General features: G+C 46.0%; 2 protein-coding genes across 5 annotated transcripts; one reads left to right on the forward strand and one right to left on the reverse strand.

Annotated features, from left to right (window-relative positions):
- Window positions 1–195: 195 nt before the first annotated feature.
- On the reverse strand, window positions 196–8915 carry LOC108141312 (lysosome membrane protein 2). 2 transcript variants are annotated; one of them, XM_017264581.2, is made up of 7 exons: window positions 7005–7181; window positions 3260–3388; window positions 2304–2556; window positions 2070–2243; window positions 1434–2005; window positions 1254–1375; window positions 196–1198 (listed from the first exon to the last, which is right to left on the reverse strand). In XM_017264581.2, the coding sequence occupies exons 2-7, from the start codon at window positions 3318–3320 to the stop codon at window positions 818–820; spliced, it is 1563 nt and encodes a 520-aa protein (XP_017120070.1). In that variant the 5' UTR covers window positions 3321–3388; window positions 7005–7181; the 3' UTR covers window positions 196–817. The 2 variants fall into 2 exon arrangements, with proteins under 2 accessions (XP_017120070.1, XP_041563430.1); XM_041707496.1 differs by lacking the exons at window positions 3260–3388; window positions 7005–7181 and adding an exon at window positions 8876–8915.
- A 1894-nt stretch (window positions 8916–10809) lies between these two features.
- LOC108141311 (scavenger receptor class B member 1) lies at window positions 10810–15342 on the forward strand. Of its 3 annotated transcripts, none has more exons than XM_017264579.2 (7): window positions 10810–11947; window positions 13006–13320; window positions 13374–13465; window positions 13524–13751; window positions 13807–14079; window positions 14133–14724; window positions 14787–15342. In XM_017264579.2, exons 2-7 carry the CDS (start codon window positions 13065–13067, stop codon window positions 15146–15148), a joined length of 1803 nt encoding a protein of 600 aa, XP_017120068.1. In that variant the 5' UTR covers window positions 10810–11947; window positions 13006–13064; the 3' UTR covers window positions 15149–15342. The 3 variants fall into 3 exon arrangements, with proteins under 3 accessions (XP_017120068.1, XP_017120067.1, XP_017120069.1); XM_017264578.2 differs by having other exon boundaries at window positions 13025–13320; XM_017264580.2 differs by having other exon boundaries at window positions 13030–13320.
- The last annotated feature ends 89 nt before the right edge of the window (window positions 15343–15431 follow it).

The raw sequence follows: 15431 nt of genomic DNA on the forward strand, positions 1-15431 counted from the left end.
AAATCGCTAATTTTTGTTTACTTGCAAGTGTTCAATAATGGCAATCAATTAAATTAATTTCTGAAGTGCAAGACCGAATTGTTTGCCATATAGGAATCCATTTGAGAGCCAGCAATCCCTGGACGATTGTCTTACCATGATGGGTCAGTTTTTAAAGCTTATATGGATTCGGGGTAAATTATGGCCAATGTCTAATTAAAATAATATCGTAGTTTATTGTACACATTAATGAATATAAATTGTACATTCGATTGATAGAATTATGTATTTATAGTATAGAAATTTCCTATGCGGAGCTTGTCCAACATTTGGTCTAATGAAGCACATTTGTATTCGAGGACGGAACTTTGTTTTATTTGAGAAACGTTTCGAGTTTTGTGATTGTGATTGATTGTGTGGACATAAAATTTCATTTTCAACGGGGTAATAGAAAGCAAGTACGGGATCGGCTTCTGTTTTGGTATAACAAGTCGAAGTCTAAGTCAAAGCTTTGAGCCTTAAAGCGATCACGACTGTTTCATAAGACTACATATCAAAATTTTCATAACGCTTACTTACAACGATAACCTACATACAATACAATAGATACAGATACACATAAAAATACATACAAGTCTTCCCAGCTCCATTTCTTCTAAACTACAGAGACAACATTCCCCATTGGGTGAGGTGAGGGACTATAATGGGAATAGGGGTAATGGGATTGGTGATTGGGGGATGGAAGTGGGAAGGGCTAGTCCCAGTTCCTAGCTAAGGCCTACACTAAATTAAGACACCCAGAGACCCTCGGACTGCGACCAGACTCCGACTAGAGCGCTTAGTATCTGGCGGGTTGGTTATCCTTGTTCTGCTTCTTGTTCATGTCGACCTGGGCAGTGGCCAGGTAGTTGGAGCCCTCCAGGTGCAGGGTGCTCTGTCGGTGCGAGTTGCGGATCAGGCAGAAGGTCGACAGCAGCAGCAGGATCACGCCCAGGGCGCAGAGGCCCACGATGAGCGCCACGCGGATCTTGGGCGGCACCTGCTCGGCAAAGCGCATCAGGTCAGTGACCTCGTCGGGCAGGTTGTCGATTCCCTCCTCGAACCACAGAATGGGGAAAATAATGTCCGGGAAGTTGGCCACCTGCTTGATGTCAAACACCTGGCTGACTGCCAGATTGATCTGGATACGGGCGCGCACTCGCAGGGTGGTTCCCATTTTCTGTCAATACAGATTTGATTAAAATAAACCTAAAGAATGCATGTTGGTGTCTTACAGGCTGGACGTCGAAGAAGAACTGGTGCTTTTCCTTCATTGGCGGCGAAATACCTTCCACTTGCGTCCTCAGACTTTCGTCGGCCAGGTAGAAATGCGGGAAACTCAGCATGATGGGGGAATCTGTAGAAAACTTTATGTCAGAGCTTGATTGAAGTCAGCCTCAATGATTCCTCCTCACCGTATTGACACAAGGAGACGTTGAAGAGTCCGTTCGGGGAGCACGAGGGCTTGCCTGCGGGGCAGAAGCACATGTTCTCCGGGTGGCTATCGACATCGGCGAACACCCACTCGGGCGGGGTGAAGCGGTAGCCGGGAACCTCGTTCGAGGTCATCACCTCCTTCTCGAACACCAGGGGCAACAGGCGGCACAGATCCTTGTCGTACACATGCAGGATACGGTCCTGGTCAATGTGTGGGGGAAAGATGGAGCCATCGGTGCCCGCTAGGGTGTTGCACGCGTCCGTGGTCCAGTGCGGCAGATGGGTGCGGCCGTTGAAGTTGTCGATGATGCCGTACTTATGAATGTCGTCAACGCCGGTGTTGACGGTGACGCGGTCGGAACTGGTACCGTTTTTGCCATACAGCAGTCCAAACTCCTCGTAGGGCAGCTTCTGCTCCTTGGGCACCACGTCCTTGGCCAGCTTAAGCAGCGGGTCCTCGTAGCCCCAGAGCAGTTGCCCCACGGACACCTGGACGAACGGCTTGATCTTCAGAATGTCCATGATGCTGGCCATGGCCAGACGCAGGAATCTGCACCAGACAAGACAAGATCAGGGTTATCAAGAGAGGAGTTGCAGGGCGGTGATGTACTTACCGGGCAGCGTGCTTGCTCTGAGAGGTAGCACTCAGCATGGGAATGTTGGGCACAATAACCACGTCGTCTTCGGGCCCCACCGAGAGATCTTCGCGGAACGAGTAGATCTTGCGCAGATTGTAGCTCAGCGTGCCATTGTCATTCTCCACGATGTTTACCTTTTCCCAGGTCTCGCTGTAGATGGGGTTCATATCATCCGATATGCCATATTTGTTCGGAGTGAAGATCACTTACCTGTAAACGTAGGGGCCCACCTCATCAACAATGGCCTTGGAGCCGTTGCTGAGGAAGTCGTCCGCGTTGGTCACATTGTAGATATATAGACTGATTCGGGGCTCCACCGGCGGCTTGGCCCACCAGCCAAATGTCTTGGCGCCGGGACGCAAGGCCACCATGCGGTCCACAACTGCATCGATTAGCACGGAGAATTCACAGGCCACTACGATTCCGCCAATTATCAGCGCCGACGCCACGACGATCGTAATCCCTGAAAACCAAAGCGAATTGTTGAACAATTGTTCACCGAATGCATAAATTAGACGATAAGTGGGATGAGTCAATTTGGTATTGAATGGGAAAACGTGGAAAGTGTATTTGAGTTGCAACTCAACTGAAACTGCTCGATAGCAGTGTTCGGGATGTGACATAAATGTTTATACACCGCTGATGGAGCAACTAAAATGAATCACTGACCCTTTGACCTTTAGCTCCCAGTTGTACAATCACCCATTATCTATTTATAAGCCCAATCAGTTGTGATTGAATAATTGCAAGTAAATTATAGATGCTGAAACGCCAGAACCGGAAAGACTGCTTAAAACTATAACCGGATCCGGGATATCTCTGGCAAAAGACCTTCGAAAAGTTACAATGCGGAATGTATGTCTCATAAATAAAGTAAGGGTAAGTAGGAATGCCTCGAACATCCAGTTTATCCTATACGTACATCGCAGTTAAATATTTCCATTCGCATACCAGACTAACCAGCATTGAAACAAAACAAGAACGAGGCACGTGGAGTTATAACACATATGCGAACGCTAGATTAATTGCCTCGCTCAAGTACTTGTAATTCTGCCTCCCATTGCGTTGTGTATAAATAGTTTGATAAGCAAGACGGACTTACATTTGGTGAATTCTTGATATTTGCACTCCCCAGACTAAGCCTATCTTAACTATTTCATACTTACACCATTTTCTGAGATAAGTGCTGGAGAGTTTTGTGCAAAACTTGTGTTTGGGACCGTTCATGTTGACGTATTCGCGTTGGGGTTTTAAGGTGCTGGAAAGTCAAGAGCTGACCGCCTTGCAGTTGTTAACTAAAAATGCAAAACAAAATGATATATAAATGATATAGCGTTGTTTTTTATGAGGGAGACCTAGAGATACACGGACAGACTAGCCGTAATACCGGTTAAACTGTAGTCTCGGATCGTTAGTCTATAATTGTCAGTGGCAGCCAGATAAACAGGAAAGTAATCATTCAATACCACATCTTGATCACTGGATTCTACGCGACATTGGGTCTTGGCCATCGTTTCGCGATCACGATCACCCTCAACTTGTGCTCGTTCTTTTCCCCACTCTTTCCATATGCGCAATGCAGATTTTAGAGAGATGTCGCGGCACAAAGACCTCAGACACGTTTTGGGGCGTGTTAGCCTTGTGCTGTTTTGACATCGCTTTGTCGATGTGCGAGCATTTCGGCTTCGGCCAAAAGCTGATTTATCATAGCGCACCAAAGCGAAAAAAACCAATCTGGGGGACTGACTCCGACTACAGAACCTTCGCGTCAGCCATCTTTTGTGCTGGCTTATAATAACAGCGAGCAGTGCTCTCGCTTCTGCCCTTCCTGGCAGGGACGGACCTTGGGCCATTAAGAGCTTTTTAATGGGCTGACAGGCTCTGGCTCGGCTAAGGTCGGCCTGCGAGTGGGGGACCTTGACCGAGGCCAGGGCTGCGCCAGCGCAAAATACATCTGATACATGTTTCTTTCGTGCGTAAACCGAAACGTTTTTATTATTGACAATTCCAGGCATAGCGCGGTTCGTCTGCCATTATTCATATTCATAAACGGAGCCAAATAAAACAAAGCAAATGACATGGAGCCAAATGGTTTTCGGGTAATGGTCCGCGGGCCATTTGCAGGCGTCGCACGGCCGGAGACAATAGCAACATTTTAATTGTGGCTCGATCGAGCGGTCCCTTGACGTTCAATTCAATTCCTCCCCATGTGCATACAAACGGCCGCTTATCGATGCGATGAGATAGGCCAAACTCCAGATGGAGCTGGGCTCTGGCACGTCCGCCCCTTGATTCGATTAATTGGCTCTCCGATTTTGATTCTTGGACGCTCGCGGAAATGGCCAGCGGTTTTATGATTTCTCCACACACAGTTTTTTTTAGCTAAAGGCGTTAAACTTTGTACTTTGAGATCGCTCTACCCCATCAACGCACACAGATACGAAGTTTTATTATTTGCCGAGTTTACTGCGCTTTCCGAACGCCACAAGGTCGTACTTCTCCGCCTCTGTCGTCGCTCGCCGAAGTCAGGCTGGGCTTAAATATTTGAGCTGTGCTTGCGTATTGTGCTGGGTATCGGATCCACCATTGTTGGCATCGATGCGGCCCATGCCGATGCCCATTGAATACTAATTAACCAATAATTATTTCACCTCAAATGAATTTTCGGCGACACTCCAGCCAGCCAAGCCAGGCCATTAATCAGTGATTTCAATTTCGGATTTGGCTACCCATATTTTCAGCTGTTTGCTTGCCTGCTAATTGGGTTCTGTGTTCACGGCCCACTAGGCTGGTTTAGTTTTAATTTTTCAAACTGCTAAAGCCCTTCAGATTGCTCATTGCTCGGAATCGGAATCAGAGTGGTCGTGGTCTCCAGGCCCAAATGTTTACACAGACCTCGCCGAGTGGAGTGACAGTGACTCAACGTGGACAAATTGTTTGCTTTCAGAACTTGAGCGACTGTTATCAGCGTCCCCGCAAAGTATGCAAATCGGCTGGATGGGAAACTTTAGAAGCGGCGCTTCAGTGCAACAACACCTTGCCATAACAATAGCGACTGACGGCAGAGCAGACAGCAGCGCTTTTCGGCATTCCAACGAAATGCGATAGCTGATGTAATAGTTTTTTTTTATTTTTGGTTTCACTTGTTGTGGCCATTCAATTAGCAGCTGTTAGCTGCCTGCTGTGGCGGTTAGAGCGAATACGAATCGCCTGGCCAGAATCCAAACTTCAATAGAAACTTACTTTCTAAACACACGTTTTGTATGAACTGAGCTGAAAGCGGAATCTCGGTGAAGACATCCGCTGCTCTGATCAGCTTGGTGGCGCAGAGATCGAGCTGAGCCTCAGCCGTCTCACATTTTCACTGCGTTTAAGTGTTGCACAAATAAATACAAGCGGTAGCTATTTAGTGTAAGCAATTACCCTGACCCAATTCGGTAGCTGCTACCCTTGCAGAGCTTCGACTGTGAGTCGAACTTCTATGGGTTGAGTCACTAACTGCCACGATTTATCGAAAACTTGTAGTTGTAGAATTAGTTATAGAGTTTGTTTTCAAATTGATGGAAAATGTTTTTTTTTTTCAAAATTGTTTTTTAACTCTACGCAAAGTAACTTGACCCTAAAATTTCTTTGACACCGCCAGATTATTTTCCCGAATCTCCCAGAAAAGGACCTTGTACTCAGATTTTTTCCTACCTCAGTAGTAAATGGTTTTAAGAGGTATTCAAAGCGTCGGTTCAGTGTTTTCTGCTGCCGCTGATTATGGCTACTGTGACACTGACCGGCCAAAAAAGTGAGCCAGCGGCTGGCAATTCACCTGCCGTTTTGTCGTGCCTGGGCTGCATTTGATAATACGCAACGAAATGGGTTTTAAATTTGGGCCTTAAAGCATGTTGATGTCGTAGTCAATGGCGTGACAGACATGTGCGGCCTGAAGTGGCTCATCTTGGACTTTCAGTAGGTCAGTTTCGCACGGCGGAAGGGAAGTGGAAGTGCAGAGTCTTGTTTGCGGTTGCTTTCACAGTGAAATGTGTCAACAGCAGCAGGCGAAGACAAAGCCAGGCAATTGTCACCTCAATTTAATGATCAACTGGGCACAGCGGCACTAAACAAAACCGACATGATGAAGATGGCCCAAAGCTCTGGCTCGGCTGCTGCAACCTTCACATAATCGTCATCGTTATGTGGTCAAAATACAAAAGCTTTCAGGCCCCTCTACTTATTTATTTACGAGTATTTATCTTAGGGTCTCTTGCCTGCGCATGCTTAATTTCGGATCTCGCATCTTGTAAATGTGTGTTTTGTTAACTTTTTATTTGATTTCGCTTTGAGCCGCTGCTTCGTGGCAGCTCGGCAGCTTGGCAGTTCGAGTGAAGTGCAGAGCAAAATTTCACTTTTTCCACACAAGTAATCATAAAACTATGCACGTACATAAAATGCGCTTTTGGCAGGGCCGCAGAGCGTTTAGCCGCGGAGGCAGCGCACAGAAACACAAACAAAATCAAAGCCCCCAAAGCATAATTCAATGATTTTCCGCTTTTGTAGCGCTGCCAAGCGAACTCGCTGTCGAAGTAGTTTTACTTTGGCTGACTGGGCAAGGTCTTGCTCAACCAGCGCTCTGATTGGAGTCTGATTCGGATTCAGATTCGGAGTTGGAGTTGGAGACTGGGACGCGGACTGGGACTCGGAATTGGATTTGGACTGGGGGCCAAGGGTCTGTTACCGATCGGGGCAGAAACGACAATCGAACTCTGGCTGCAGTCAGGCGATTCCTAGGAATGCGACTGCTCCCCTCCACTACACACTGCTTCGCTGGCTGCCACAACGCGGCAGATATTTTGTATCTGGTGCGGCAGGTTTGATTGCGGCTGGACGGGCTGGAAACCACAGGCATTTCCAAACAACACTCACACTGAGTTCGGCGGTTACACGGACTTGCGGCAGTCCGATGTGCAAGCCAAGATTCTTGGGCCCGGACTGACTGGAACGTGGTGATCGGGGATCGGTGATCGGTGAACAGGGAACTTTAGGCAACCGCCGGTAAAAAACGTGAACGACTTGAACGCTCGCAGTGCCGCCGAGTAACTGAAGTCGCCGTCTTCGAGTGGCCCCCCAACGTAAGATGTTCAGGCGGCGAAAGCTCGCCCAGAAGCTCGACTTGGCAAGCCAAGTTGCGACAAAGCGAAACTCGAAGAAAACCTGATAAACAGGTAGGCAAAACCTTACCGGTAGCAAAAGCGAGAGTAAGCTTTTGCGAGTGCAACGCATGCGATCAAAGCTCGGGCGGATCGAAATCGGACTCGGATTCGGATTCGGAATCGGTTGAGGCGGTCCAGGTGGGGGCCACTGTTCGGGCCAGGCTGATAAAACAAGTTTGTTGCCTTGCATTGAAGTCTTTCATTTCGTTGCGTTGTGCGTTCCGTTTAGTGCTGTACAGCAGCGTACACTCTGCAAATCTCATTGATTGCCACACCAACACTTATCCACTCGCAGCGATTATGATATCTGCCGCTGGTGTTTCTTTCGTGGTTGTTGTGGCAAGTGACTCACGGGGTGGTTGCCAAACCCAGCACAACAACCACATTTACATATACATCGCCAACGATCGACGACAGGTTGCAGTCTAAGAATGTATGCAAACTTGACAGCTCCAGCGATCGCAAATTATTGTTATTACCGATGGAGCTTTGATGCCGGAATTGCGAAAGGTTTATGTTGCTGCATGCCCAGAATCGGAATCTTGCCAAACACCCGGGCATCAGCATAAACGGTATCTGGGAAATGCGCGAAACCAGCTGCGAAAATACCAAACTCCAGAAATTTCCATTCTGCTAGGGGGAAACCAATGAAACTAATGCAATTCAATAAATTGCCCGGCTAATTATACACAGGCGGAGTTCTACGAAGAAGTAGTGAAAATATAACCCAGGTGAATCAGGGGCTGACTCTTTTTTTTTTGTTTATCGAACAGAAGAAAGGAAAAACATGGGCCAAAACTTACATTGCCAATTTAAAATTACTCAAAGAAGGTTCGGATGACTAACAAGTGCTGATAACGCCTTCTTAGCTGTGCTATAAAACGATTAAGATTGAGAACTAAGTAAAATATATAAATAGAGCCCAAAAATCGCACACCTTATTACAAAATCTACTTAAATTAAAAGCTAATTGTAATTTATAATACACAATACTTGTAGTGCTAGGATACATAATAAAGAAATAATAATACTAATAATAATACAAAACTAACAATGTGGCTTTTAACATAAACTGGAGAAGGTTTACGTAAAAAGACGAGAAGCTTATTGGAAAGGTTAATGAAAAAAAAAAAAAAAAAACTTACTCCAAAATTAAATCTTCCTGTGAGGGTAACCCAAACCCTAATTCTAGATCAGCCAAGGCTATTGCTCAACAGACACAACCACGTAGAAGGCTAGCCAAGACATTATCGCCCCAATGTTTATGAATATACACGCCAAGTCCAACCACACACACTCGCCTAACTGGCGACCCGTATCCGATGCTTGACACTGCGGCGACTTTGCATGCCAATAAGGCTAACCGGGTTGCATGCGACCTTTCTGTTTATGTAAACTGCCGTACAAAATGGCGCATTTGTTGCTGTAAATGATGCAATAAATAATAACAAAAACAGCGCGACAACAACAACGACGTACGCATATGTATGTTAATTTAGCTGTGGTGGCGTGTCATCAATTGCCCCTACCCCAACTCCCAAAAGTCGTGTCAAAGTAAATCTTCTTTAATGTTTTCAGACTTACTATGCAGAATGTCGGCCACCTGCATGACCAACAATCAGTGATCCATCAAGGGGGCAGGAAAAGGTTTGGAGCACTTTCGGAACCGTTTGACTTCGGGCTAATATTTTGATGTGTTCGGAAGTGTTTGGCACTTGACTGCCCGGCAACCAGGTTGATAAGCCAGCTCACTTGGGAGATAAGATTCCTGTAAGCGGTCGTTAAGGAAGTGCTCACTAGCAGATAATGAGCGACACAAGCCAACAGTGACTTTGGCGTAACGATCTAAACGAACTTCGTTAACTTAGGTCGCCACTTAGGCTGTCAGCCGAACTTGAGGACTGAGCACTATGGAGTTTAGATCGCAAAAATGGAAGTGCACAGGTAAATATTTCAGGCAGCTCATCAGTATTGAGAGGCTATTAACTAGCACGACAGATTGAGCTATTGAAGACCCATCCGCGTCATCGTCATCCGTTTTGAGGAAAACAAAAAGTTCGGGGGGCTATCAGCGCGCTGATGCGAAACACGATGATGTGGGCACTAGGCAGGGACAGCTTAACACAGCGAATTGATTGTAAACTCTTGACTGAACTGATAAATGCTCAGTACTCAGGCTGGAGGTTCAATAACACGACTCCGGCGGGGGAATTTGCGATCTTCCAGCCTTTCTGCTAGCTCAAGAACTAAGAAGAGGCGCGATAAGACAGTCTAAATAAGAACGTTTTCAAGAATTGCGATATTTAAGCAGAAAATGTGAGAGCACCTTCTGTATCCATGCACTCGGCGGATTGCCTTTATCCGCCGTTAATTGCTTATGTAAACCAAATGCAGGCCCATGTTTGAAGGGTACTTAAAGTACTTAAGTGATAATTAAATTGTTTTGGCGACAGCGCACTCCTATAAATAGACTATGGGTGGGGTACTTTGCATCTGCATCTGCCTACACTAAGAAAACGTTGGAACAAAAACTTCTAAAACATGTGGTGAAATATTAAAGTCTGGAAACAAACAAAAACAAGAAAGAAAGCAAAGTTCAGCAAGCCGAAGTTAATATACCCTTGCATCTACTGCCAAAATTAAATACTCTTTAAAACATCTATGTTTCGATTTATATGTGTGTATGTCTTAAATATGTTTAGCTCAATGTGAAATCGTTTTCCGAGTTTAATAAAATAAAAATCGTAATTATGAAATTTCAAACCATTACTGTGTTCTTAAAATTTTTTTAAAGAATTCAAAAATTGAGAAGTTAAATTTTGTTTTTCATTTTTTTTTTTAATATTCCGGTGGTTCAAATGGGAATATAGCGCTAAGGTCGGCCCTCTGCAAGGGTATAAAAAGATCGGTGTTTATTGACGGAAAGCAACATAGCCAAGGGAAAACACAACTCAAATTAAAATAAAATCTATTAAATTTTTTAAAAACAGGTTATTTGATATGTTAATTTACTCCCGGACTCTCTTATCTAAAGAAAATAAATTAAAAATGAAATTAAAAAAGGTTAATTTTTGGTTTGTTTTTTAAAGGTGTTCAGGGCATACTATTCTCACAGTGATCAAAACAATAAAGCCTGTTTCTGGACCCCCACCGGTGGCAACAATGAAGACAGTCTAACTCGATAGTAATGATACGCGGTCGGAGCTGGAGCGGAGCGATCAGCTGGCGGGATGATGCAGCTTCTTCAATCTGTGCTGAGTGGCTTCTTTGTCTCGACGACGATTAAGTTTGCACTTTGTCTCGTGGGCACGCACAAAGCTGCTACGTAGTAAACAAGAGATCCCGATTCCTCGGCAGCGCAGTCGGCGCTAGCCCGTCCAGCTCCAATCATCATAGCTGACCGCAGCGACCGCTTATCACTGCGTCGGTTGAAGCAGCGGCGGCGACTGCGACGGCGAAGATTGAGGAAAGAGGAGCGACTGCGCTGCTGGCAGTGCTCAGCTCGAACTGATTCCGTCCGATTCCGACGTCGTAGTAATAACTTGTTTGGTGGGCAGTACGCACAGTCCAGTCCAGCGGAGAACCAGTCCCAGTTCCAGGCCAAACCCGCTCTCTAATCCCCGCGAAGATCGACGCGAAACGGTCGAAATCTAATCGGTTCAATAGGGTTGCCTGCCAGATAGTGCGTGGGCAGGCCCGAGTACGAGTATGTAGCTAATCGCGGCCAACAACTGGCAAGTGGATCAACCAACCGGTGGCAGTGGGCCACTCTCCGTGCCTAGATAAACAAATTCCGCACGGGCAGTCCGTCGTCTTTAATTGTTGTTGTTCACTGGAATTGGCCGAAGTGGGCAAACAAATCCACGCAAGTAACAGCTGGGCAGGAAAAGTCCACTTCGGGTGGAAAACCAGCTCTAGCTCTAATCGCAACTACAACGACGACTTCAGCTGCAGCTATAACAACAACAACAACAATAACAACAACAGCCATTGCGATCGAGCCCACAAAAGAGACGACGACAAAACAAAGAAGCAGACGAACAAAGAACACAAGGCAACAACAAAAGAACGGAACAGAGAGACACAGATACTCAGATACACCAGCGCCAGACACCAGATACAAAACGAGTCTGTCGCAGCATAGATACAAAGGTAGTGCATCCAGGAGAAGCGTCTATTAACAGGGGAGCGGGACGAGAGCCAAAAAAAAATAAAACCAATAAAGTAAAGCGGCCACTCAACACGACTGTGTTCAGGCAGCGTAAACACGACGAATTTGTTAATTAAGACGCCAAATGTTTGGCAGTCATCGAAAGTGCAAAGCAGAGGAGCCAGCCGCCAGCCGAGTAGTAAACAGCGAGAGAGTGCGCGATAGATAAGCGTGTGGGTGCAGTTCGAGTTCGAAACTGTGAGAGAGGTCTTCCATTGTGGCGCGCACGTTTGGCCTGGCCCACCAAAAATCAGCTGGTCCCGCAAAGCTCATTTCAAGTGCATGCTGCCCGAGATCGCTCTCTCTCTCTCTCTCTCCACGCTCTACCGACCAATTCCACCCACACGCCCCTGGCCGACCAACCCGCATCCCGTTATCAGTCAATGCCACTTTTCTGCAACTGATTCGGGGGAGCACAGTCACCAACGAATCGGAGAGCTATAAAAGTAAGTAGCAAGGGAAAAGCATTAACAATACCTTTTGGTCTTGGGCTTACGAATAAGACTAAAGATTTAACATACATACATATGTAGGTTTACGAAAAAAACTACAAGCTCTTGCCTTGTCACATTAAAAATTAACACAAAAAATTTTCAAAAATGTAATTGCGCCTAAATAGAATTCAATACCTGGCAGAACAATAAAGCATTTTGAGTGCTAAGCAGGGTTCCTAAAATCCTATCACATTAAAAATTAACTAACATTAAGGCCAATCTCAAATCATTAATAATCTAATTTGGATCGCGCTTAGTGTTGTAAAATATTAAACCTTAGGTTGCGCCTTATCTAAAGCCGTTGACCCGATTTCAAAGTTGGCGAATCCGAGCCCCATGGTTGCCAAAGCTTAACTCTATACATATAGTGCACATACTGATAAATAGGTTGTTGTTTCTATTTAATAATGAATTAACGACTAGTAAGTATGTACCAAGCATATAGACTTGTAGGAGCAGCTGATAAGACTAGAGTACATATGGCTGAACTTTGAATTCAGCACGGGCAGAACCAGCCAGCGCTGGAGCATCGAAGGCTCTCGGAATTAAAACCCCGATTAGTTCGTGGAATCGTCTGTAAACGCTTGGTTAAAAATCTGTCCGTCGGGCTTGATCGAAGTAAATTAAAGGCGTTTTTAATGCTTGAATAATTGATCCATTAAAATTATTATTATTATTGTGCTATAAAAGGTATTCATGAATTGGTGCTAATTAACTTAGGTGCCCTGGAGCCGTTAGTCTTTTGTTATGTGTTCATTGAACCCCAGTTTCCAACGTATATAGACGACTCTGATAAGCTTATAATCACGTCAAACATGGCCCTTTGTTGCGCCACGTGTTTTGCATTTATCAGATAACATTCTATACAAATTGATGAATGAATAAGATTCGGATTTGCAACTAAGCCATAAGGCACATTACATAAATGTCGGAAAGTTAAAATCACAATCTGGCTTTCAAAACCGAGCACAACAACATAGTAAGAGAATGATAAGAACGCATCGTTACAGCATTTACTGTTTTTTTAAGCTCAGGACGTGAGACTATCAGACCCCACAGTCACAGTACAATGCCACGCGCCACAGACCCTGAGGTGACCTTGCCTCCTAGTCAAGAATCCGATCGCACAGTGCCACCACAAATAACCAAATCACTCACACTGAACTCCACGAGGAGCGGGGTGGGCACGGGAAACTTCGGAGGCTACGGCCAGACGAACGGATCCGAGAAGCCTACTGTGCTGCAAATGATTCTGGAGGCCTTGGGCCTGCGCAATCAGGCTCAAAACCGCGAACCGACGTCCAAGGACATCGGAACCCTGATATGTGAGTAGAGCACTCTGGACAACCCTGGTACTAATCCGCTTCGACTTTTACAGTGCTCGGCGTAATGTTTCTGCTCTTTGTAATCACGGTGACCGGATTCTTTGTAATGTGGTTCACCGAATACTACAACAACACCATGCTGGAGGTAAGTCTTTAACGCCTCCTTTTGTGCCATGATTTCACCATTCCGGACCGATCCACAGAACCTTATTTTAGCCGAGAACTCGGAGACCGCCAACAGTTGGCTGAACCCCGACCCCAATTACGATACGTTGCTAAAGGCACACATCTTTCATTACCCCAACATCGACGACTACTTGGCAGGTCGGGCTGATAAAATAAAGGTCGTGGATGTGGGACCACTCACCTACCAAGAACACACTATCAAAGATGAAGTCTCCTTTAACAAGAACTTCACGGTTAGCTTTAGGGTAAGTCTCCTTATCTAAAACAGCTATAGCCATAGCTTAAACAAATGATTTTCAGGACCGCAAGTCGTACAAGTTCTTGCCGGAGAAGTCGTCTGTTGGGGAACACGAGGTGCTAAGGGTGCCCAATGTGCCCCTAATCTCTGCGGCCGGACCTGTTAAGCGCATGAAGGCACTCGAACGATTATTTGTTACCAGCATTATCAATCAATACCAGGAGCCGCTCTTTAAGAACCTAACAGCCTTCGATTTCCTATGGGGTTATGAAGACAGCATCATCAAACTAAAGTCCCTGGGCAAAGGCAGGCGGCGCTTTGGCCTTCTGATGACTGTAAGTAGAGCAAGGGGATTACTCGTCAGGGTATTAAAAAGTTCTCTAATTAGCGCAACGGAACCAGCGTGGACTCCGTGCAGCTCAACACGGGCGAGGACGACATCACTAAGTTCAGCGTCATCACCCAGTTCAATGGAATGCCCCAGTTGGACTACTGGGAGGGGGAGGAGTGCAACCGCATCGACGGCTCCGAACCATCGATGTTCTCACCGCATTTGCTGCAGGATCGCAGTACTGTGAATGTGTTCCTCCAGGTCCTGTGCCGCAAAGTGCCACTAAATTTTGAAAAGGAGGTGACCATCTACAACGACATCGATGTTCTGCGCTACCGGACGCCAATGGATGTATTCGCCCATCCCGATGAAAATCCTGCGAACCAGTGCTACTGCCAGAACACGGAGCTGTGCCTGCCCAGCGGAGTGATCAACGCCACCAAGTGCTACGGGGACGCACCCATCTTTCCCTCATTCCCGCACTTCTTCACCGGCGATCCGGTGCTATACAAGGACTTTGATGGCATCAAGCCAGACGCAGACATTCATCAGACCTATGCAGACATCCATCCTCGATTCGGATTCCCCATTAGCGGAGCCTCACGCGTCCAGATCAACATTATGTTGGACAAGACGCCAATACTAAGAAGTAAGATCAAGCGAGGGATCAATACTTTCCTTGGAGCTGTATTAATATTCGTCTTGTTTTAGATCAGGGCGCTCGGCTGAGGAACACCACCATTCTTCCGCTGATGTGGATCGAGATCACCTCGGGTGACTTCTCCGAGGAGGTTCTCCATAAGTTGTACTTGAGTACCTTTGGCCTGAATGCCATTCAGCAGACTCTCAAGTACGGCACACTGCTCATATCGGTGACATTGTTCAGCCTGATCGTAGCCGTAGTATACTACATGAATAGCAGGCGGGAAGAGCAGCTCGAAGAGAGCAAGTCTTCCGCTGAGCTGGAGGCACTAAACGGAGAAATCGTCGTGGTGCACCACATCGACATGCCCGTTCCGGCGCCGGTTCCAGGGCAAGGGAGCAGCAACCATCGAGCAGCGTTTGCCATGTGATCGAATTGTGCCATTAGTTAGTTAGTTATGGGCGGGAAGGGGGAAGTTGTTGAAACTTTTATGAGATTTTCGAATTTGTCAGTGCTTATTATAGAATAGTTCTTAAACTTAAGTCTGCAGAGTCGCCAGTTACCTTTAATATGTAGTCATTTGATGTATATATATGAAAAACGTTTAATAAATTGTTCATACTATTCATTTTGGTTTTTTTTACCTTATGCCACGTTTAAGCTTTAAACACTCGGGCGGTATCGTACATTTTTTTCTTTAACGGGTCCTCATC

This window comes from Drosophila elegans, unplaced genomic scaffold, assembly GCF_018152505.1.
Source record: "Drosophila elegans isolate 14027-0461.03 unplaced genomic scaffold, ASM1815250v1 contig_183, whole genome shotgun sequence".
Lineage (NCBI taxonomy): Eukaryota > Metazoa > Arthropoda > Insecta > Diptera > Drosophilidae > Drosophila > Drosophila elegans.